The 26,751-nt window shown below is 35.6% G+C and overlaps 1 protein-coding gene across 1 annotated transcript; it reads right to left on the bottom strand.

Annotated features, from left to right (window-relative positions):
• Positions 1–10,601: 10,601 nt before the first annotated feature.
• On the bottom strand, positions 10,602–12,010 carry LOC125660102 (octopamine receptor-like). The gene is made up of 2 exons (XM_056150774.1): positions 11,944–12,010; positions 10,602–11,824 (listed from the first exon to the last, which is right to left on the bottom strand). The coding sequence occupies exons 1-2, from the start codon at positions 12,008–12,010 to the stop codon at positions 10,602–10,604; spliced, it is 1,290 nt and encodes a 429-aa protein (XP_056006749.1).
• Between the last annotated feature and the right edge of the window lie 14,741 nt (positions 12,011–26,751).

Genomic DNA, 26,751 nt, shown 5'->3' with positions numbered 1-26,751 from the left:
AGTTTAAAATGTTCAATTCTTAACGGACGACAACCAATTGCAATAGGTCACCTGAGTTTACTCAGGTGACCTAACACCGTAATTTAAAAACAATTAAAAAAAATATGCTTGCTATACTTTTAGCTCACCTGAGCTGAAAGCTCAAGTGAGCTTTTCTGATCGCCTGCTGTCCGTCGTCTGTTCCCCCCCCCCTTTTCTTTTTTTTTTAATTTTTACATTTTTTGATTTCTTCTGGGTCAATTAGAACCAAACATGGCCAAAAGCATCCTTGCGAGAAGGGCCTTCAAGTTTGTTCAAACGAAGGGCCCTTCAAAGGGGAGATAATCACAAAAATAGGGTAGGATCATTTAAACTTAAACGAAGAAAAACTGAATTTATAGTGTTTACTTCGAAACATTCAAACGTTTCACCATCTTTTAAACTGTCTTTTGGAAATAACATTATTTCAAACTCGGACTGTGTTAGAAACCTTGGTGTTTTCTTCGACAGTGTACTTTCTTTTAAAAATCATATTAGTTCCATCTCTCGTTCTTGTTATTATCATCTACGGCACGGATTCGTTCTTTCATCAATGGTGACGACTGCAAGACACTTGTATGTTCTCTTGTGTTATCAGGCTTAGACTATGGAAATGCACTATTTAAAGGGCTACCCCAAACAGATCTGAGCAGGCTACAGACAATCCAAAACTCAGCAGCTCGACTTGTTGCCCGGGTCAGGAAGCATGACCATATATCATCGGTGCGGTGCTTGTGTCCGTGCACTGGCTTCCAGTTGATTCCCGTGTTGAATACAAGATTTTACTACACACATACAAGGCACTAAACGGATTGGCACCGGCCTATATCAGCGACCTCATCACTGTGTACGAACCAAAACGATCTCTGCGTTCATGCAATTCACGATTGTTAGAAAAACCCCGCGTTCGTACAAAGACCTATGGAGATCGGAGGTTTGATGTTACAGCTGTCACACTATGGAACAGTTTACCGATAGACATCCGTTCGTGTGGCACTGTCAAAAGTTTTAAGACAAACCTCAAAACATATCTTTTTAAGAAATCTTATAACCATATTTTGTAATATATTCTTTTTTAAAGTAAAGGCTGGTTTGTCGCATGAACTCGTAATGTTTAAATTGTTTTATTATATTTGGATGTTATATTTTATGCTCTGATTAATCTTATCATGTTTTACATTGTTAAAGCGCTTAGAGTAATTACAAATTACATAATGCGCTATATAAATGCCGCACATTATTATTATTAAAAATCTTCTTAAGGATCACTGAGCCAGAAAAGCTGAGATTTGCATGAAAGCTTCCTGACATAGTGCAGATTCAAGTTTGTATAAATCTTGGCCCCTGGGGGTAGAATGGGGCCACAATAGGGGATCTAAGTTTTAAATACAAATATATAGGGACAACCTTCTCAAGAAACACTATAAAGCCAGAAAAGCTGATATTTACATGAAAGCTTCCTGACATAGTGCAGATTCAAGTTTGTGAAAAGCATGGCCCCCGGGGGTAGGATGGGGCCACAATAGGGATCAAAGGTTTACATACAAATATATAGGGAAACTCTTTTTCTCAAAAACTACCAGGCCAGGAAAGTAGAAATTTACCTGAAAGCTTCCTAACATAGTACAGCTTCAAGTTTGTTAAAATCGTGCCCCCGGGGGTAAGATGAGACGACAATAAGGGATCAAAGTTTTACCTACAAATATATAGGGAACATTTTAAAAAAAAAATTTTTTACAAACACTACAGTGCCTGCAAAGTGGAAATGTACATGAAAGCTTTCTGACATAGTGCAGATTCAAGTTTGTTCAAATCATGGTCCCCGGGGCTAAGGTGAGGCGACAATGGGGGATCAAAGTTTTACATACAAATATATCTGTAAAATCCTTTAAAATCTTTTTCTCAAAAACTACTGGCCGAGGAAAGTGGAAATTTACATGAAAGCTTCCTGACATAGTGCAGATTCAAGTTTGTTAAAACCATGGCCCCCAGGGGTTGGATGGGGCCACAATAGGGGATCAAAGTTTTACATACAAATACATAGGGAAAGTCTTGAAAAATCTTCTCAAGAACCACTGAGCCAGAAAAGCTGAGATTTACATGAAAGCTTCCTGACATAGTTCAGATTCAGTTTTGAAAAAAAATCATGGCCCGCGGGAGTAGGTTGGGTCACAATAGGGATCAAAGTTTTATATGCGAATATATAGGAAAAATCTTTAAATATGAGCCAAGGTGACTCAGGTGAGCGATGTGGCCCATGCTCCTCTTGTTATCTAAAAAATTTAATCAGATTGTGCAAAGTTTTATTCCGCCGTCATTGTGGCTATGCTAGGCGGGTACGAAAAGATTATTCGTGCCGATGTCATCAAACAAGGGAGATAAAAGTCATTATACTCTTTTGATACTTCATACAACAACCTTGCATTTTTTCTGAATGACTTTTATACATATATTAAGTATTTTTTTCTGACAATGCACCCATACTTTTGACAATTTCTGAATAGTCTAAGTATTTGTTGGTAAATTTTTCTCGAGTACTAACATATTTGGTGCCGAGCGAATCGAGAGGCGAGAGAAAAGTTTAACAAGATACTTAGTACATGTTTCACACGAGAAATGAAAACTCTATTTGATTTTGATTTGTGTGGCGTCGATGGCCGAGTGGTTAGGCCGTCAGACTCTCGACCGAAAGGTCGTGGGTTTGAGTCCTGGCCGCGGCAGGGCTGACGTTGTGTCCTTGGGAAAGGCACTTTACATGAATTTCCTCACTCCACCCAATTGTAAAAGGGGTACCTGGCTATAGACAGTGAAAGATATTGTTAGAATGTTAGTGCTCTAGCGCTTGTAATGGCAGCTTACACTGTATGCTTACTAGGAGGCTGAGAAAGTTCTAGATTGATATAAGGTCTGCCGGGGTAATAATGTACATAATATTTGTAAAGCACCTTTGAGCGTACATAGTGTATGAAAAGGGTGCTATATAAATATGGTATTATTATTTTATTATTATTATTTATTATAACCCTTCCGTATTTTAGCTCACCTGAGCTGAAAGCTTAAGTGAGCTTTTCTGATCGCCCGTCGTCTGTCCGTCTGTCTGTCAATTTTTCACAATTTCGACTTCTTCTCCAGAACCACTGTGCCAATTTCAACCAAACTTGGCAAAAAGGATCGTTGTGTAAAGGGCTTTCAAGTTTATTCAAATGTTATACTCCCTTCAAGGGGGAGATAATCACAAATATGCAAAAATGGTCCTTGAAGGTAGGGTGGGCCACAATATGGGATCGAAGTTTTTCATACAAATATATCGGGAAAATCTTCAGGGCCAGAAAAGTTGAAATTTACATGAAAGCTTTCTGACATAGTGAGATTCAAGTTTGTGAAAATAATGACCCCGGGGATAGAATAGGCCCACAATAGGGGATCACAGTTTTACATACATATATATAGCGAAAATCTTTTAAAATCTCTTCTCAAGAACCATTTAGCTTTAGAAAATTACTTTTTTATGAAAGCTTCCTGACATAGTGCAGATTGAAGTTTGTAAAAATCATGACCCCTGGGGTAGGTTTGGGTCACAATAAGAATCAGTTTTACATGCGACTATATAAGGGAAATATTTAAGTATGGGCCAAGGTGTCTCAGGTGAGCAATGTGGCCCATGGGCCTCTCGTTTATCCTTTGATCAAGATTATCAGCATTTATTTTGATTCGATGCAAGTTTGTATCGACTGGGTTTGCCCTCAAGGAGAGTTTACCTGTATGCAACAGCCAGGTGAGAGTGCACAGTGAGTTGTTTTCAAGTATTATAAAGGGCGAAGCCCTGTCACGGCCCGAAGGGCCGTGAGAGGGAACTCTCCCTATAGGTAACACGTATATACATGTTTAAAAGGAAAATATAGGAAAATAATGAAAAATTAAACCATACCTATGGGACTTGAAAAGTTTGGTACCAATGGTGTCGATTCGAATATTAGCACGTGGACATGTATTCCTCCATTTTGAATCTCGTCTACCCTAGTTCACGTCGTTCTGAGATGTTACACATAAAATCCGTAAAAGCATGTAAATCTTATTTTCTTAATCATATAATATGTATACGGTGTGACCGTTGGACCGAACGAAGCATGTAATGGTCATTGGAGTGTCCCAAGTGGTAATCATAATTCCGTTAAGTACGGTAGATTATGATTCATTTAAAAATACATATTTTTACTGAAATTTTCCTTGCGCTAAAAAACCAGTAAGATCTCAATATTAAAGGGATTTATATGTGGAGAACAGTTTTACAGGATCCGCCTATTCATTGAACGTGGGAAGTCAAACGCAAGGCGACGTAAACTGTGCATTGTGACGTCACATTTAGCCTCGACTTTTTTTTCTCTTTTTCAAATCAAACAATTATTTTTACAACAATAATACATTCCGTATGCAATAAAAAGGCCGTTATAAAACTAAACAAAATTAACCAATAAATTCAAAATGGTAAAAAAGTAACCGTAATTTTATCGTATATTCTTATTAAAAGAAACTCATGAACTCGTTCATCTATTTAGTCGTATTACGGTTTTATATGTAATTATTTGCTAAAACCTGTTATAATGATAATTATACTATTCACTTTGAACAAACTGAATGTTTAAATTACGAATTGCACGTCAGAGTCTTCTATTATTGGCATTCAAAATAAAACACGAATAACTGTTGAAGCAGGTAATGAAAAAATAAATGGCGGCGCCCATATGGATCACGAAAATTTCAGTGAATGTATATAGAGATAATTTCTTTTTCTTTTGCTGAATTTGACTTTTTTCTTTTACATAAGTGTTACCTTTAGAGCCTTGCTTCGCGGACAGGCCTTCGGCCCGTCCGAGCTTCGCTCGGTATAATCACTCCACGATTAACGCCATGTTTTTTGTTGTGGTTCAAACGCTTTGTTTGTAAATTTGCTAAATAACGACGCTGAATATGACGTCACAATATACTGTTTACATCAATTACGTTATATTTCCCGCGTTCAATATATAGGTGGATCAAATGTCCAAAAATTGGATGCTTTGATACAGCTCCGTCCGCGTGCTAACTTCGGGTTGTTTTTGTCCTGTTTTGGATATAGATGCTAATGTCAAAACTTTTTTGCTTCGCCCTCAAACACGGTCACGCCGTAAAACATATTATTATTAGGCTTTTGTTACATATCGTTATAACGGTCTAGTTCGTCAGTACAACCTATCATTGGGTCAAATGCTGTCTGACGTGTTTCATACCGATTGTTAAGCCGATCTTGACAAACTGATTTTGACTACGGATAACTCCGTTTACCTGATCAGGATATAGGGCTCACGGTGGGTGTGACTGGTCGACAGGGGATGCTTACCCCTCCTAGGCACCTGATCCCACCTCTGGTGTGTCCAGGGGTCCGTGTTTGCCCCATTATCTATTTTGTATTGATTATAGGAGTTATGAGATTGATCGCTGTTTGTTATCTAATATATCATCACCCTAGGCACCTGATCTACCTCTGGTATATCCAGGGAATCGTGTTTGCTCAACTCTCTATTTTGTTTTGCTTATGGGAGTTATGAGATTGATCATTGTTCGTTATCTTCACCTTTCATGTTTCAAGAGTGTTTGAGCACTTTTTAAATGGATTCAAATTAAGAACTTACTAAAACTATTCTTCGGGCATGATAAAACTACTTCCATGCGTTTCCTATATATTATTTCAGAAAATGATCTTGAACACAGACTATTTGGGTTACCAACAAAAACATCAGATTTTCAATATTTTATTCACTGATCAGTGAATGGGATTGCGCAGCAGGCATAGCATATTTCAGCCCTCTCCCTAAACAATCTCTGTTCACATGATCAATATATAGGGCTTACGGCGGGTGTGACCGGTCGACAAGAGATGCTTACTCTTCCTAGTCACTTGATCCCACTTCTGGTAAGCCCAGGGGTCCGTGTTTGCCCAACTCTGAATATTGTTTTCCTTATGAAAGATATGAAATTGATCATTGTTCGTTATCATCACCTTTTCACCTAAATAGATAAGAACTATTGCGTGCTAAGAAAACATATAAAAAATATGAAAACAAATTCAAATGCAGGTATTAACAACTCAAAGGGCATATGCACAATTACGCTTACTTGGGAAAATATAACGCAAAACATTTTCACAATTTATTGTCAAAGAGAACGTTTAATTTTCAAAAAAGTAGTTTGACAAATGAATTTTTTGCACATTTTAAAGAACTTATTAATACTAACAATGGTGCCTCCACAGACAATACTTATGACATAACGAACACAGATGCCATTTTCGACGAGTTATACAAGGAAATCACGAAAGATGAAATTAGGAAAGCTATACAAAAATTGAAGTATAATAAAAGTTTTAGTAGGGATTGTATTTGAATGGGTTATTTATCAAGTGCAAGGATATATTGATGCCACTGTTACACAAATTATTGAACTAAATTTTGATATATACCCAGAACTTTTAACAAGGAGTTATCTTGTACTTTTACATAAAAGGGAGATATCGATGACGTAAATAATTGCAGGGTTATATCTATTGTTAGATGCTTTGGGAAACTATACACTAGTGTTTTTAATGATAACTTTTTAGAATAGGATAACAAACACAATATATTGGTTGATGCACAGTTTGGTTCCCGATCAGGATTATCTACAAGTTGTGCAGTATTTGTTTCACACTCATGAATTAACAAAATTCTGGGGAAAACACGTTTATATTGTTGTTTTGTAGACTTGACTCAATTAATAGGTTTAAGTTATGATTCAAATTGTTTAATGTTGGTATTCGAGGGAAAATACTTCTTGCTTCAAGTCTTCAGTATCTTTACAGCAGTGTGAAATCATGTGCAAAGTACGATGGGGTTTTAAGCGAATATTTTAACAATGAAATGGGTGTTATGCAGGGCGCAGTGTTATCACCATTACTTTTTGCTCTTTGTGTCAATATTTCATTAGTAACAATTGTTCATTTATTGAATTACAATTGATGAATGTTTTTCTATTAATGTATGCTGATAGCATGGGGATTATATTGGAGACTCCTCCAGGATTACAACCATGTTAATTACGCTCTATAATGATTGGAATTTAATCGTGGATGTATCAAAAACTAAAATCGTTATTATTAGAAATAATGGAAACCGAGAAATGGATGTATAATAATCAATGCCTTGATGCTGTAAATACATTGAAGTATTTTGATAGGAATGTTTTTTAAGTGTAATGACTTTTTTTCAGTTTAGCGTTGTAATTATGATAATTTTCTAATAACATGTGTAACCCATAATGGGATTATATTTGTAATTTCTCCTCCTATTTTCTCATGTCCACTCACCCATTGTTACCTTATAAAATTAGATAATATATACATAAACTAGATGTATTCCGATGAGCTGTATAACTCAAAGACAATAAAAAATTGAAATTGTTTATGTTAAATATCTCTTGTTGGTGTGGTGTTATCCTTAAAATAATTACCCCCATCAACATCTGCTAATTGCTAAACTAACTACTCATGATCACCTTACCAGGATGGCCAGTATGTCCCTGGGTAATTAATGCATGGTTTAAATCTATTGAGTTAGAGACACCTGGACAATTAACCTTACACTACATCGTCATAATGACTGATCGACTAGACACATCCAGACTTCCAGACTTATTTGAAACACCAAAGTCAAGGGTGGTGTGTTATTTTTAAAGCCCTTTGAAGTCCGTCCAAACCCAGTGTAAGAATTTAAAAGTTTAAGAAACCCAGTGTAAGAAATTTAAAGTTTAAGAAACCCAGTGTAAGAAAAGTTTAAGGCCAAATGCATCCATTGCATTTCTGACATATATGTGTGTGTTCTTGTATAGTGTTTTGGTAATAAAAAAAAAATAACTACTTAAATGTAATATGCAATTTAATTTATTACTTTGTGAAAGTAATTGTAATTTAATTGATTACTTTATCAAAGCAATTCTAATTTGATTGATTACATTGGTATATACAAAATGTGATTGAACCCATCCCTAGACCTTTAAGCAGCAAGGAATGACAAGTAGGATTTTCTTTTCAAGAATGTAATAGAATAAGGTTTGTATTGCACACTGAGATCAGAAATATCGCTTTCCTTCTTGTGTTTGTCATTTTGTCTCCTCAACGTGACACAAGATTGACATCTCCATATATCTGTAGGCACAGCTATAGATGTGGTTTTTAAGATTGCCCAGAAATAATACGTATCTTTTAGTTGCTAGCACGGAGGACAATTCGTCTAGTTACTAACTATTATAATCTTGCACTCTTTACAATTACAATCTTAGCTCATGTTTATTGTTTACCTGTATATAGTTCCGACTTTAAATAAAAATTACTTACTTACTTTACACACAGGAAGTCTAGTAAATGTTCCGAATGGAAGATAAAAGATTTATGAAATTTGATGCATTTTCAGTAAACTAGTTCTATATAAAACCTAAAACCCTTACCTAGAATATTTAGAGCATGTCTCCTTTGCAAGAGGAGTTCCGTATGATTTAACCATACTGTAGGTATATCGCTGAAGCGAATTGAGAAGAGGTATAATTCGTCGTATGGTTTAACCATATTGTAGGTATATCGCTGAAGCGAATTGAGAAGAGGTATATATTATTCGTTATGTGGATTCTTGGCAGGATATATGGACTCACATTCTCTGTCAAAGTTTACATTATCCCGAGGTGTTAGGCTAGAGAGAATATAGACTGACAGGGAATGCAAGTCCATATACCCTGTCAAGAATCCATATAACGAATTTGTCCTGCTACAGAGCGATGTTATCATGGACCCCTGGACACACCAGAGGTGGGATCAGGTGTCTAGGAGGAGTAATCATCCCCTGTCGACCGGTCAAACCCGCCGTGAATCTTCTAAAATTTCCTCTTGAATGTACTGCAGTTGCGAAAAATATGCACATGAATCTTGATAAATATAGTCCACGTCTATTCTATATTTAGCGGCAAGAAATTCCAATATAGATAAAAGTACAATGAAAATAAAAAATAAATTTCAGTTTTGAAAATAAATCTTGGTATGAACTGCAGAGCTTTTTCATGAAACGCGCCTCATGAAGTATGGTACCATATTTCTGTCATCACTTGTCAGATAATAATGTCAGTTTGTCGGATAACTATGTCGACTTGTCATATGATTATGTCCACTTGTTGGAAAAAAGATCCTCATTCATATTTTCTCATTCTCTTTTGATTTTGATATGCTAATGCCATTTGCTAACATCTTTCCATCTTTCATCATCCCGATGTGAAAACTTAACATAATCATCTGACAAGTCCACAAATCGATCCGATAAGTCAACATAATCATAATGATATGACAAGTCGACACAATTATCTGATAAATGATGGCAGAAATATGCCATCATAATGAAGTTCGCCGGTTTCAAGTGTCGCATACCCTTTTGTATTTTCAAAAATGAAATTTGTTTCCCCAAGTGTATATTGTCAATACGCTGATATTTTTCTAATAATCATGAAGCTGGCTTGCCGATACGTATTGTTCTTCACAAAACTCACAATGGTGGTTTTATATATAATATGTCTCTGATAAAACATTCTTGTTAATTAAAAATTGAACATATGTCTTTCAACCCCGATTTCTTGTCTCAAGACCACTTGCTACAAACCCCCCCCCCCCCCCCCCCCCCCGATGAAAATGGATACTGAATTTATGTTTATATAAGTAAGAGGAATACTTTTCATCGCATGGAATCTAATTTTGTACCAGGATTTCTCAATGATGTCCAATTCAGGGGAGAAAATTTGTATTGAGTTAACACAGAGAGGGGCAATATGTCACAATTTTTTATCATCATAGAAAATATACAGGTTCCTTATATCTTAGGATTTTAATAGTTGTACTGATTACAACATACTAAGTCAAAGAAATATATCAATCCATACATCCACTGTTTTGATTGTACATGTAGCAAGTGTCCTTAATATATTTCACGCAGGTTTTAAATTCACGGTTTTCAAGCCCGGTCTGTGTTATAGTCACATCACTACTTGTGTACCTGTGAAGTTCCAATTCCACGGTTCTTATCGTACGTATACAGTATTTTCTGAATTTCTGTGAAAATTGTACATTATCATCTCGCTACTGATAATACTGGTCAATTGTAAAACAAAATATGATATGAGATTTTACACCAGATTAGAATTTATTTACATGTATAAAAATATGCCTGTAGATAATTGAGTATTATCAATTCATTACAAGTATTAAATTCCGTAAATATCAAATCACCAGAATGTACTTTATATTTCATTGAGCTATGCGTAGACAATCTTGTAAATACATCTCTGTCATATGCCTTTAAATATACATGTGCACTAGAGTAGGATGGTACACACAAATTCATTGTCGATAAATCACATAGAACTAAATGTATATTTTATTAAATACACAAGTATATTCAAATTTGGCTTTCTAACCACTTACAAAGTTTTCAAAAATCAAAATAGATCATTGATACTATTCTATTTTCTTAGTGCCTATTTCAATTTCTCGTATTTACCGAATTTCGGTATAAATTAGATTGTCTTGAGTTCTGTTTGCATTTAATGTACTTTTCAACCAGGAAAGTGAAGGCCCTTCGAAAATCAACATTAAAAACTGTATAGATAACAGGATTCAGTGCTGAGTTCACGTACCCAAGGAAAGTTATTCCCAGCTCTACCCCGGGAGTCAGTGTACACGAATTACAGAACGGAACTGTCACATACATGATGAAAAACGGGAGCCAGCAGAGCACAAACGCACCCACTATTATTCCAAGAGTTCTGGCAGCCTTTCGCTCCTTTGACAACGAAATTTTTTGCTTCTGATTGAAGAAATTTTCCATGGTGGTAGTATTTTCGGGTATTCGGTCATTTACAAGATGAGATGAATGATTCGGTGTGGTATTGTAACTGAACTCGCGATTATTTTGTTCATTATTTTCATTACTGTCTTCAGAAATTTGTTCCATTGTTGCAAGATTTGGGGATGGTGGTGATCTGTTTTTTAAAAGTGCCATTTTCGATGCGGCCGATGCTTTTGCTCTTTTCCGTAGCCTCTCTCTGGTTGCAAAGAAAATCTTGATGTAAACAAACGTCATGATAGAAAGTGGTATGAAAAAAGATCCAAATGAGGAATATATAATGTAACCCTTCTCAGCAGTCAGACTACATTGATGAGTATTTTCTTTATATAAGCTATTGTTAGGAGAGTCTATCCAACCGAACAAAGGCGGAACACTTATTACTGCACTTGCCACCCATGCCGCAACAATCATTAGCAAAACACGTGTAATTGTACGTTTCCGAGCATAACTGAGTGGTTCATGTATAGCCAGATACCTGTCCATGGCGATGACACATAGGTTAAGTATGGAAGCAGTGCATAGCAGTACATCACACGTCACCCAGAAGTTGCACATTGCTCCTCCGAAATCCCAACTTCCATGTAGCTTGTTTGAAATGTGAAGAGGCATAACTATTATCGCTACGGCTAAATCAGCTACTGCTAAAGAAATTAGAAACACGTTTTGGACATTGCGTAAGGGTTTGTATTTTAAGATTGCTAGAACAACAAATATATTTCCAACAATTGTCACAGCGATAGTTACTATCATTAGAAATGACAGCAAATAGTCCTCAACCGACTGTATTAAACCTGCAGTATCGCTGTCGTTGGAAGAAGAAACGTTGCCTCCGAACATGGTCGCTTCTAAGCGTACAACTGGCGGGAACGGCGACAAATCGAAGCTTATTACATGATAATTAGAGTCCAGATAAAACCTCAGAATGTTTCGCTGGTGACAGCCATCTCTCCTTGAAGATTGTCAGAACAATGCTCACCCCCCTTAAGTAAGCCTGCTATTGATTGAAATTTCATGTGATAAAATATATCTCCGGATGTCTTCATCTCAAGCACAACGGACAATCGAAACAGATCATTGAACGACACGTGCTCTTACGTTCGATATCAGCGAATTAATTTTAATTTTTAACTACGATACATTGTTTGATGACATCGTCGCATATATCCGATTTCCACCTGTTCTGCAACTGAAATAATATTTTAAAAGAATGCATGTATATATTACGAAAACTTTTTTAAACGACACCTCAAAACACCATGGAGCCAGATAGGGTATTTCAAAACAAAATCAATTCATATTTTATTGTAAAATAACATTTATAATTCTTCTGAACACGCAATCTTGTATCAATACTCGCATATCTCTCTCTCTCTCTCTCTCTCTCTCTCTCTCTCTCCTGATCCCAGCGGTATAATTATTGTTTATTTTCAAACGACAATGACAACGTGTATATTCTCTTTTAAGAGCAGAAAATCACACTTCGCAAAACCTCTTTTTAAAATATCTAAAATCTAGTTTGTTTTTTAAAACTAGACTTTAAGGTTTAGAAGGAAATTTAAAATCTTTTATTCACTAAGGAATGACGTTCTGTCATACTTCTCATTAAATGTTATTTGATACCCACGTACATACATTTGTATTATGTATCTTCTTAATTAGGCAATTGACCAAACTATAGAGCCATTCTCGCCTCATTTTGTAAAGAGAAAGTTAATTCGCTTCACCTCCACTCAACCCTTATAATTTTCGAGGGACCAATGACACTACATGACAACTACTTCTGTGAAAACGGAAATAAATCACAAGCCTTTTAACTAACACAGGTGATCTTTCAATATAAGTAAGATTGGAGCTCTCAATCCGGTTTACTAGACTCCAAGTGGCAGATTGCAGGGGTTGTTTTTTTTATGCTTTCGGCATGTTCAAATACGAGCGTATATATTCAATTGAGCGGGATTTATATATTAGCGCCTTTATCGGTGACGCAAAACGCGAAATTATGGTTATGTTAAAATATGAAAATCTCTATTCATCCACTATCGTACATATAAGAAGCACTAATTATAGACCATGATTACGTCAAATTATGCGTAAATTTAGAATGTGCCCAATCTATAATGCGCTAAAATAAGTACATTCTAGTATGTGACACGTCCTATAGTCGGTCTCAGTGCTGATAAAATAATCATGCTGAGATTTTACTGGAAACTGGACATGCGCAGAAAGAATTATGGGTAATAAACATTAGCTAACTCTATCTAAAGAATTTCACACGTTCTTTAGGTCTGAAATTAATACAAAAAACTATTATACTACATACATTTAAAAGCTAGCAGTTGACTCGCCTTGCCTTTACCAAAGTGCAAAATATTTTAGAATGAAATATATTCAAAAGTTTTACAGCATCACCAAAACAAGAAATACTTAGACATACATGAGAAGCATGGTGAGATTTGTGGTTAGATTTGTACTGGGCCTTGTATTTGTACTTTCCCCAAATCACGGTACGCAAGAAATCCGCAGTGAAGTGAACATTTCTGATCAAAATGTGTGGATCACCTGTCATCGTTATTAACGATTCACATTTACAGAAGTATGAAGCAACTTCAACCAAACTTTGCTCAAGGATACGTATCCTTGGCTGAAGTGATTTCAAGTTTGTTTAAATCAAGGGACGTGATTTTCAGAAGACTAGCCATCGAGAACATATGGAAAATAGGGCGGGATGTTTATTAATTCTAAAAACATTCTCAAGACCCACAAGACAATAACAATATACATGTAGTTACTATTTGGGTAATAGATGCAGGCATCGTGTCGTTTTTGCTCAAACCATTCTCCCTCCGTGGATAAAAGGGTTGAACAGTAAATAGACAAGTGCCGGAATTCTTAGACTAACAATTTGGAAAAATATATATAATATATTCAAACATCTTGCCCCAGAGTGGGCATGCTATAAATACATGTATCCATAAATAACTTGTATAGGGATCGGGTTTTTTCCCCGGTATTTCTATAACAGATTTACACATAGCATCAAATGATAATTTCTTAGAATTTGATATATGCAGGCATACATAGGCATATAGTGTATACAGTATAATAATAGTAATATCGATACTTTCTTTATGGGAGATATATCTTGGTAAGTGCAGGCACTAGGCTTCCTCAAGGTCTTTCACGTTTTTTTCAATTACAAATGACAATAAATATACATAAACAACATATTGCAAATACATCCTTTTTTTTTCTTAATATTGGGTTCAAAAACAGATGAAGTAGTTGACATTTCGATATGTTAGTGTAAAGCACTCCGTAATTGAACATCACAGTAATGAAATGAGTTTCTAAAAAAATATTGCTTTTTTATTTTGGTAGACGTGAATCATGTTTTTGTGATGCAGAGTGTTAATGATATGAACTCGTGTAATCTAGGCTCCAGTTATGTACAGATTTATGCAAAAAGATATAGATGTTTAAAGTTGCAAAAATATAGTCAGCCATTATCTTTTGTCAAACATAGGCATGGAAGGTACATAAGAAGCATCTATAACGATTCTAGCTGCTATTTAGGTTTTTTTTCTACGTTATGAGACCAGTCAATCTCAGAGACAAGAACAATACCCCAGATTGTAATCTAATAATACATAAGCATTGTAAAAATAATTCTCTAGTATGCATGGTTAATTATTTCTTAATTCTGCGAACAGGGATAATTTACAGTCCACAGATTTACAGAGATGATCTACCACAGCATTATATGGTGGAAAGTCGTCAATATAAGCACGTGTTCCTACTTCATTTGTTGCACAATTAATTTGTTGACTGGATACAATTAATCGAGAGAAGGATCAAACAGCTTTGCTTTTCTCTGGAACGTTCCTATAAACTTACAAGTGTTTGATATCATTTGGTTCTCCTGACACAAACATTCAATTTGTTCAAGACAGACAGTAGCGATTAATTAACACTTCTTGGCTTTACTGTAGATTTCCTGTCATAAGCTAGTAATCAATATTCGCGAAAGGTCTTTTGCGAAATCAAAAGTTTCACTTTTATTTATTCATAAATAGGTTCATATAGTTCTTCGGAATATACTAGTAGTAAGACATCTGTAATTGTGTTTTACCACTGATAGTGTTCTGAACTCATGTGTCTCAATTAAGCAAGGTAATTCAGATGAGCTCAGTGGCTCTTGGATCTCTTGTTTTAAATCAACAACACTACAAATTGTGAAATGTTGTTGAAATATGTCCTTCAGGGGTTGTAGAGATTTTTTCTTGTTACATTTCATTAGTTAATGGGAACTGATTATCAGAGCGAAATGGGGTGCGAGGTAGACTCAGAAATGACCAGCCGACTCTATTGAATTCCTCTCATATATGTGGCATAGTAAAGGTTCTTTTGAAAATATTGGTTTTGGCCTTGATAAGTTTGTTGTTTTGGGTTTGGGGGGGGGGGGGTGTTACTGCAAGATATGAATGATATGACGTACTTCTAGCTGTCAATCTGTTCAACCATTGTGCATACCTGAGGAATATACAGGTAGATCGATAGCGAGGGGTAGAAAAACGTCTTACAATCACGGTATATTAAATGTTTTTATGTACAAAAAGATGTTATATTGGGGACTGGATTGATATATGTTGAACTGAGCTTTTTATCAATCCCCCTTTCATTCGATACTACATGTATATTGAGTTTACATTTATGACCATCTAGCTTGTTTAGGTTTTGTTAATTCGATGCTTGTACAAGGAAGAACTTTGTTGGAATATTGTACTCATTATTCACAGTTAAGATAGTATCACAGCATGTTCAATTATTGATGCAGCATTTTACAAATCAAGTGTTTAAGAGCGTTCAAGACCACACATCTCCAGTAAGTACACAAACCGAAAAAAATAAAATAACTTGGAATGTAGATACAAAAATTGCTTTAAAATCTTCCTCTCAAGACCCTTAAGAATGCTATTTGTTATGTTGATGTGCAAACATCCTTATGCAGACTAGCTGCAGATCTGTAGCTCTGTGAGAAAATATTGGGACAGACCAGAGAGCTACAGATCCACCCCTTATAAAAACCTTCGATTTACGGCGCACAAAGAATGCCCCGAGAGGTACAGTTCTGCAGCTATATGTAGATAAGTGTAGATTCAAGTTTGTATACACCAATGACTATTATCCACGTGTGCGTCATATGCGGTCATCGTGGATATACAACAAAATTCGTTCAAAACATTTTAAAAGAACTATAAGCGTATAGTTTGTTAAGCTGATGTACAAATATCCTCATATAGTGTATTCAGTTAAAGGGGTTTTTTTTTTCTTGGAGCAGGAGAGCTAGAGACTCTGCCTGCTGCTTAATTCTTATTATGTTATACATAATAAAATAATGTTTAAATTGAACCATATACAGGAATGGCCACATAAGCGTTTGAAATTTCACATAGGATATTAATCACGCGAATGAGGTGGCCTATGAATCTCTTTTGAAACTTTCATTTAAACATAGTTAACTGATATTAATAACCAAAAAGTGGATCCGTTTCATTATTCCACATCAGAATACAAATAATGACACTATACTGAATGACATTTAAAGAATGATTTACATAATACTTCATTTACACACCTGTACTGTGTATAAATATCAAATTCATTTTAAATAAATCATATGCTTTGGGTTCCATTTATAACATTGGACCGATTAAGAGATTTGAAACACGCAGACTTCAGCTAAACCCGGAAATTGTCATTCTTCTGACGGGATAAGTTATATGACGGTTTTTTGTTTTGTTTTTATATTTCCAAACGAAAACATAATTACCAGATTCATTTTAAATAAATCATTTCTTTTATAGGTTTCATTTATAACACGGAGCCGATTAAGATTTCTGAAACACGCACACTTCAGCTGAACCGGAAATTGTCATTCTTCTGATAAAATGGCTTTATGGCTTTTCTGGTGATTTTTTTTTATAACAATAATAGTTATATATATTTTAAAATTTATTTTGTCCAACAGAGAGTGCTTTTAACAAATCAATTTCTAATTGTTTATTGTATAAACCTTGGTTAGTACAAGACTTACACTCTTTACACGTGGAAACTACATGTATTATACAAATGCATAATAATTTTCATTTGTTTAAATGAATGCATCCTTATTTTGGATCAATTTACAACTCCTCTACAGCGCTTAGATAGTACAAATTAATATATCTATATTTGAATCCGGAAATTTACACTCATTATTAGGTTACGTCTAAGAGGTATGCACGATAGACGAAATCACTGGCGTTTAGAAAGCTGGTGGTGAATCTGTATATATTTGGTTTGTTTGAATTGATTGATCTAAGTTCGGAACGTATACAATACGCGAATGGTAATCCAAGTTTATCGGTCCATCTAAAAACTTCACATGTTCACACAACCATGGATCCATTCCATCCAAACCTGGTACAAAGATTTCTTGAGTGAAAGCATCTTCCAAAGTAAAGGGTTTGTGATCCACCACATTTCTCACAAACCCTTGACACCTTACCTTCAAAATTTCGGTCTGGGTATCTGAACTCTGATTGGTGTTGATTGCATGGTCCGATGAAATTTATCGTCTTATTCAACACATCCGTAGATAATGTCGACACACGTGAGTAACTATCATATTGATATGAACTTATTATGGACACCAATATACATAGGATCTCCCATGGCTGTGGCTTGATATGATTTATATTCAACGAGTTGTGTGTTCTCTACGGAAGCCGATAGGTGCCAGGGTATAGAGCTAATTTTCATTTAATTGGCGGCCGCCACATAATTTATGCGGCGGCCGCCACTTATTATCTGGCGACCGCCATTTATCAACTGGCGGTCGTCATATAAATGAACTGGCGGCCGCCATATAAATGAACTGGCGGCCGCCATTTAATTTATTTGGCGACCGCCACTTATTATCTGGCGGTCGCCATATAAATAAACTGGCGGTCGCCATATAAATGAACTGGCGGCCGCCAGATAAATGAACTGACGCCCGCCACTTAATTTATATGGCGGCCGCCACTCAATTTAAATGATTTATATGGCTGTTGCCATTTATTCAACTCCTCTCTCTTTCTCTATCTCTCTATCAAAATGAAAGGGGTGCAATCCCTCCCCAATGCTTAGTAATATGTATGTGATATATATATAAAATTAAGAGCATTAAATTATTGTTTTTCGATTGTGCTGTTAAATACGTAGAACCACGGGACTGACTCTCCATTTTTTTTGACAATGTTTAATTTCTGTTATTTTCACATGCAAACTAAGTTAATTTCACATGTGAGATAAGATTAATTGGCGGATTGGCCCCTACCCATGCACTCTTTTGGTGGTACATGTAGTAATGAATGGTAAAAATGTAATGATGAATGAACTGATAATTTAAGGATGAACGGAGCCCCCCTCCCTCCAATTTAGGAGTACGAAGTTTTGGCAAAAGAGACATTTTAGGTTCCTTTTCTGCTTGTCAACACTTGTAGAAGACATTTTCTCCTCCGACTGTCCCTACACTTTGAAAAACGATGCTGCGTTTTACATACTATTCTAAATCTTTCCAAATCAATCACTCAGCGATACGAATTAAATTGTTTTTGCAATTGGCAGCCGCCATGTATAAAGTAAGTGGCGGCCACCAGATAAAATAACTGGCGGCCGCCAGTTAATTTATATAGCGGCCGCCAGATAATAAGTGACGGCCGCCAGTTAAATTAAGTGCATGGCGGCCGCCACATAAATTCATAAATTAGGTAGCGGCCGCCAGTTAAATAAATATTACTTCTATACCCTGGCACCTATCGGCTTTCGTATGTTAACCCCCCCCCCCCCCCCCCGATTATTCATTTACGTCACTGTATTGTTGGGGATTTTACTTCCCTCGCTGACATTTTGTAAATAAATAAATTTTAAAAAAAGAACTAAGTAAAATTGACGTTTGTTTAAATAACAAAGATTTGTGAGTGTTGTATCTCACTTGTAACTCAAAAACTAATATTCAAATTTTGGTTGACCATTAGAGATACTTTTGTTAAGCATTGTAAACAATAAAAGTGGAAAAATAAAATTTTCAGCTCAATCGTGTCCACGCCCCTTCAATATTTTACATGAAAAAGTATTACTGCTTTGGGTGAGACCGCAAAAACCGAGATCCCGTGTCACAACAGGTGTGACACGATAAAGATCCCTCCCTAGTCATAGGCTGTAAGCGCCGAGCATAGGCCTAACTTTTGCAGCCCTTCACCGGCAATGATGACGTCTCCATGAGTGAAATATTCTCGAGAGGGACGTTAAACAATATACAATCAATATACAATACAATATTAGTGCTCATGTGAGCTATATAGCGCATAGGTCGGGCTTTTATGTTGTTCTTTTTATGTTGTATGTTGATACTGGTACATAAACTGTATGTAGACAATACAATATAGAGAATATAGAGGTCATGTTGTAGAGTTTCATCTGAAATCAATAAGTACGTTCTATAACCTTTTTCATTCTTTGTTCAACAGGTCAAAATTATAATGACACCAATACAAGGTAAAAAAAAAAAAAAAAAATTTACAATGGAGAAACCGAGAGATATTTTCACTTTTAGCGCAAGCGTTTTCTTGTTCTCTTTTGAATATACATGTAATGCGATTACACCTGATATTTAATCACCATCAGACAACCATGCACTTTCTCTGTATAAAAACTGAAAAATGCGACAGACCTCGATTTTTGATTGAAATTTATTTATGATGAACATGCCTCATACTTTTACTTCGCTTTTCGTAATTAAATCCAAATTCAACTAGTTTATAATTTCTGACCTTGCAGTAAAGGTATGCAGGAACCCCATGAGTTAAAGTAACCGTTCATGTATTGTCCTGGTTAATTTTATTTTGAAGAGAAAGCGATACACTTTGTATGACTACCTTTAAGAAGTTTTAAAAACACACAGCTGATTCATGGTACTGATATTAATTAAAAGTCAATAAAATGTTTCAATTAACTTCCAACAAGGTACAAACATGAAGTCATGTTGCAATATATACTAAGGTTCTGCTCACACCATTGTATGTTTATGTTTGCCATGTGCCTGTCGTTTTTTTTACCATGTTTGATTGTGTCATATATAGTGAGTGTCGACGGAGTTATTGCTATGCAGGGCTATTACCGTCATACAACCTTGTTTTCTAATCTGTAAGCATGTAATTTGTGCTCTCCTGTGACTAGTGATATACTAATGTCCTCCATCTGTCACACAAACTAAGTAATCCCCCACTCTGATTACTATTCCCCGGGTCTGGAGATGAAAATAGACAAGCGAGTGTTTGCATATAAGACTCGTTTATCTCGAGGTAAGGATATGATTTCAATCGTGTTAGATATTCATTTTCCCTGTATCTTCCACGAACTTTTCATTATCGATCTTTAGTATGCGAACCATGGCAACGGTCGACATATCAAAATAAATATAAAGATCTGTAAGATATTGTTTTCGGCAAGTTCAAAACCTTTGTCCCTCCAGAAACGTTTAGTGTTGACGTCACGAAAGTTCTGAGTTTACATTGTTTTAATATTGCCTTTTCCTTTGTGATCATGCTTCCTTTCCCCATCATGATCATATGCCTTTCCACTTCCATCTTATATCACTCTAGCCAACCTCTAATATCTTACTTCATTTTGAAGAAAATGTTGGCATACTACAGAATTTAGTAAATGAATTTCTCACCAGATTCAACGTTCATATACTGGGTGTTGAAACAAAAAGCCACATTTCATAATTTTTCGGCTCCAAACATTTTGTCAAAGACTATACATAATTCATCTGTACATTTAACCATGGTTCGATCTCCATTTGAATGATGGTAAGGATCAATTTGTTTATCCTGTGCGACAAAATCCGATAGGTTATTTGCCATTAGCTGAGAGGACAAGGAGCTTTTTACGATTTTTTGTATGCAATGACTAGAGTTCTGCAGAATGTAAATCTGGTACAATGTAAATAGGCATAACTTGTGTGATTTAACATATCCGTAATGCAATCACTTCTCATGGTATATATCCCAAGGTAATTGTCGTTGTACGTTTTCTGATTGTTTCCCATTTATTTTCATTCTGGTTCAACCTAACTATTGCTCTTGCAATACATGAGTCGTTATCTTTCTTCATCTAGTGTTTAAGTTGTGCATATTTACACCGTTTTCTAATTTCACCTGAAGGTAACAGTTCTGAATGATTTCATTTACGTATGACCCCTTTGGTACAGAGTCTGGATGATTTCATTTACGTATGACCCCTTTGGTACAGAGTCTACGTATGACCCCTTTGGTACAGAGTCTGGATGATTTCATTTACGTATGACCCCTTTGGTACAGAGTCTGGATGATTTCATTTACGTATGACCCCTTTGGTATAGAGTCTTCATTTGTTTTATATTTTCTGAGAGAGGGTGATCGACAGTCGGAAGAACTAAGCACATGGGAAGAGGTTTGATTGGGGAATGAAGCGCAGGACATTGTACCGATAATCTTTTCAGCCTTTTATCAACTCAGACGTATTGATGACGTTTGTGTGATACTTGACGAATATAGGAAAATATTTTGATGTTCTCCTACTGGTATTCGTATTTAGCATATGTTTTCCAAACAACATTCCAAAAGAACTTAAAAACCACATATCTAAGTGATCCTAGTCCTTTCATACAGATACAAATGTATTCCCAGATACATGTGTATCCAATTATAGCGTTTTACTGAACATTGCTATCCATATTTCAACCCCTGATACCGCCATTAGGGTTTACTTTCTTTTGAGTCCACTACCAATCTGGTCATGTTTCCTTTGAATGTATGTGTGTATTGTCATTGTGCTCGTGGTATACGTAATTATTCTGTTTCAGGTTGTGACCAGTGAACTTGATCTGGAACACACTGCTGCTTCGCGTTGTTGGCACTTGTATTTGCTGTCCATGTTGAACCATACGCCGTACCTCTAACTGTTAAATTGAAAATAGCGATGTAATATTTCCTGCAAAGCATCCCATCTGAGATTTGATACTAATATCCCAAGACGCACAATACTGTGCCCGAATTGTTGGGGGAAATTTATGGAACGATGTAATGTTGCGGCATCAACGGAACAAACTTGAAACAAGATCTAGAGATGTTTATATATGTAGGAAATACATTAGTAACGTACACCCGAAGCTTACATGGCAAGGATTCAAATCATCGCTGCAGCTGTAACAAATGCATGGACATCACCGTGACAAGTGACTCTTGTTTTCAAACATGCATTTACCATAATCGCGTCATGACCAACAACATCGGTAAATTGTGTTTTCTAAAATGTTTATTATACGGTAGCATACCGTCAATATATTGTAAGATTGCCTTTATCACAGAATAAAACGTTGTGTATGACTTAAACATTGCCTACATCACAGGATAAAACTATTGCATGATTGTAAGATTGCCTACATCACAGGATAAAACTATTGTATGACTGTAAGATTTGCCTATATTACAGGATAAAACGTATTGTATGACTGTAAGGATTGCCTATATAACAGTATAAAACGTATTGTATGACTGTAAGGTTGCCTATACCACAGGATAAAACTATTGTATGACTGTAAGGATTGTCTATATAACAGTATAAAACGTATTGTATGACTGTAAGATTGCCTATATCACAGGATAAAACGTATTGTATGACTGTAAGGATTGCCACAAGATAAAACCTACAGAAATATTTTTTAAGATATGCACTTTAAATATATGACCAACTTTAGCTCCACCCTGGAGCATTACCCCTGAACACAGGGATTATGAATTTCACGTTTTGGTATAAGGTTCATTGCTTATCATAATCATATTAATAGTTTGACTGCTTGATGTCCAGAAGTAAAGAAGATACTAGTATTTGTTAAAGATTACATTAATCTTGATGGTTTTGGTCACAACCCTCAGCCCCTAGAGAACAGGGTCCATGAAATGCACAGGCTTTGTTCCCATAGATGTAATTTACCAGAATTGGTTGAAATTGGTTCGGCAGTTCCAAAGACGAAACTGAACCTGTAGAAAGGTTTATAACTGCCGTACGGCGGACGACGACGGACAAATAGCGATAACAATTGGTCATCTGAGTGACGCAGGAGGCCTAAAGATTAAATTCGACGAAAGTGAGTATGAATGAAATTAAAATATGGTAAAACTCTATGAAGCATCAAAAAAGAATTTGAGTGAGAGTTGGAAACAAAGTCTAAAAACCACCTAGAAACAGTAATGTTCTTGTGACGTATTCAGGAATAGCCATCTCCCAGGTAGAATGAACACCGTACGAATCAATAAGAACAGTTTCACTAGAAAGAACAAACAGTTCTCAACGTAACATTTACTGCTAGTTGATTTTGTTGATGATTATAAAGGTAGTAAAGAAAACGACAGTGGTGAACAAAAGGAGATTTGAGGAGATAGAGTAAACTGTAAACATTGGAGTGAGCAGTAAACATCGGAGTGAGCAGTGGCTCCGAGTAAAAGTAATTTGATGATTTGGAACATTTGAGGAGACAGAGTAAACAGTAAACATCGGAGTGAGCAGTAAATATCGGAGTGAGCAGTAAACATCGGAGTGAGCAGTGGCTCCGAGTAAAAGTGATTTGATGATTTGGAAGATTTTCTTACATTGATTATATCTTAAAACCAATATATAGATACAATTTAATGTACAGATGTTTGATATACTTAAGGAATAATTACCAATACACATCACAAATATTTATTTTCTATGATAGATTATAAAATTTGAATCGAATATGTTTTCTTTACTTCAATGCCATGGATTGATTAATGAAGGTTGCAGTGCCAATTTAACCGTTAGTTTAAACATAATTCAAATTAGGTAGTTCATTTCACCAACTTGAGACGTATCCTATTTATGACACATCGTCACAAGATGGCGATTTAAATGTTTTGTGAAATTATTTGTATCGTTCGATTTTTTTGTGTGTACATCATCGTAGCTCATTTGATAAAGTATCGGGTTTATGATTCGCAAATCTTTTGGAGTCTTTTATTCATATCTATGGATACAAATTTTGAAAATCGCATTTCTTATCCTACATTGCATATTTTCTGCCTTTTAAACATATGAACTTATTACATATCATGATATATTCCATAATCAAATCATTTCGTGCTGAATTGAAAAGGTTTTTCAAGATGTATTGAGCCACCTGAAATCAAAGTACAACGTCATATGTTGTCTAAAATAAATGACATATTTCATTCTCATACAGTTTTACAGTGTTGATTTTTAAAGCAAAAACAAGCTTCGGTGAGCTGTCCTCTTGAAAAGGAAATAGTATGAGACATAAAATATCTATTATGTATATAATAACATTTATGGCGAAACTTTTTCCTTATATTATTTATATTAGTTAGTACCGGGTAACCCGTATTGTACCTCTGAACATTAAACCCCGTCAGGAACCCCTATTCAACATTAGCACAGTTTGTATCTGAACCAATGAAAACTTGTGTATAGATCACGTGTCTACTTCTGTTAGAAAGTTTTGATTGTTTGGACTTGTAGAAAGCGTGTTGAAATTTGAGAAATCCAGTAACCCACCACCTCCCCATCTTAAATCCCACGTATATATATAAAAATGTAGCTTAATTATTCGTCATCTTATTGTAGCCCTTTTTGTTCGCCATCTTTTTGCTTGTTGTACACTTTGAAACAAGTTTCCAAGGTCTGTATTTTAACTAGTCATTGTTTGTTATTTGTGATAATCATGTATGGGGAAAATCAGGACAGATGTGTTGAAATCCTATGTAATTACATTGTATGTATCTACTGATTTTCCCCTATTTGAACTGGTCAGTACCATATTTATTTGTGAAATTATCTATATGGGGGAAATCAGAAATGATGGGTTGATATTATGCAAGATTATGACAGTGTTCGTGGATCGCTGATTTCCCCCCTTCTTTGTATGAACCTTTATCTTCGTCATTTGTTGTCTAAAATAAATGACATATTTCATTCTCATACAGTTTTACAGTGTTGATTTTTAAAGCAAAAACAAGCTTCGGTGAGCTGTCCTCTTGAAAAGGAAATAGTATGAGACATAAAACAAGTTTTGACCTTCAAATCCCTCTCCATTAGCACATGTATGGTTGGTTTTGCATTTCAAGGAAATTTGTAGATTTTCAATTGAATTCATGAATAGATATACAGCTTTGAGTAATTGTGTAGCTCACCTGAACTGAAAGCAAATAATACGTATTGTTTCTTTGTATATTGTTAACATCCCATTCGAGAATATTTCACTAATATGGAGATGTCACCATCTTTTATGAGAAGTGCTACAAAGGCTCAATTCAGGGTAACAAAAGAAAAGACCTACTTGTATGGGGGAGAACAATTCAGGTTAACAAAAGAAAAGACCTACATGTATGGGGGAGAACAATTTTCCCGGGGGAAAAGTCACATTGTTATATCAAGTTTCAATTGTTACTTTCCGTCGTACATATGTTTGAATTAATAAGGTTTATTTCGAACCTATAATCTATTATCTACAATTTTGAAATTAGCCTTCAAAGTTGGCTTAAATAGAATTCTCCTTATTTAAGCAACGGTTTTGACATGAAGTATGAATTTGAAGTCCTTCAAGGCAGGCCTCTCCTAAGATCGTTGTTGTTAATATTTTGATAGGTTAAAATATTAAGAACAATTTACAATAATAATTTAAGGACTTCACTGCCTTAGATTCGAAATTCGTGAAAAGCTGACAAACAGTATGGGGAACTGTTTTGGAACACCTGGGCGGGAATTACTTGTATTTAGAATATGGTTCTGTCAGCTACACCGCTGTCATTGAATGCAGATGTTCCTTTTTGCCGTGGTTCGAATCCAACTCGCAAAATATTATTTACATTTTCTTTCAATTTCGTCTTTACAACACCTTTTAAATATTTTGTATTAAAAACTGCGTGTATATTCCTTCAATAAGATGCATGATCATTCTTCATATTAAAGGTTGGTTGGTTGTATATTGTTTAACGTCCTGCTCGATGAATTTTTTACTCATATAGAGACGTCACCATTGCCGGTAAAGGGCTGCAAAATTGAGACCTATGCTCAGTGCTTGCTGCCTTTGAGCATGGAGGTATCTTTATTGTGCGACACCTTGCTGTGACACAGGGCCTCGGGTGTGTTTTTGTCTCATACGAAGGACCGCCCCATTTAGTCGCCTCTTACGACAGGCAAGAGGTACTGAGGACCTATTCTAACCTGGATCCCCCGGGACCTTTATATGTAAGACATTTATGTGAAGGCGAACTCTCTATACACAAAAGCAATCAAGTGGAACTACTTCGTATATCTCAAGGTTCTTGAAACAATAACAATTCATTCTGTGTTACTCGACTCAAGTACATGTGCTACGTAGAAAAGCATGCTAAGATCAGGTAAGGTTTCTAAACACAACAGTAGCTACACTCCCTCGGGTTTCCATTTTATCATTTCAATATCAATCATTAGTGTTGTTGCAAGGAAAAATAGAAGCAAGTAAGAAATATGCCAAAATTGATTAAAACAGGAAATTACTATTACAAAAATATGATTTGGATACAACGCAAATAATACATGTATCATGTTACATATGCATCGTAGTACAAGATTTATGACAAGTTTACACCTATATGTCCGCATTCTAAATGCATTGCGATATGTGAAAAACAACTTA

Source organism: Ostrea edulis, chromosome 9, assembly GCF_947568905.1.
Source record: "Ostrea edulis chromosome 9, xbOstEdul1.1, whole genome shotgun sequence".
NCBI lineage: Eukaryota > Metazoa > Mollusca > Bivalvia > Ostreida > Ostreidae > Ostrea > Ostrea edulis.
This window is presented reverse-complemented; position numbering and strand designations above follow the sequence as displayed.

What these genes read in the sequence shown, in the direction of transcription:
- LOC125660102 (XM_056150774.1), bottom strand. Translation starts at nt 12,010, where the DNA reads ATGAAGACATCCGGAGATATATTTTATCACATGAAATTTCAATCAATA. An exon ending in AGCAGGCTTACTTAAGGGGG is followed by an intron (nt 11,825 to 11,943) that starts GTGAGCATTGTT and finishes CGTTCCCGCCAG; the next exon opens with TTGTACGCTTAGAAGCGACC.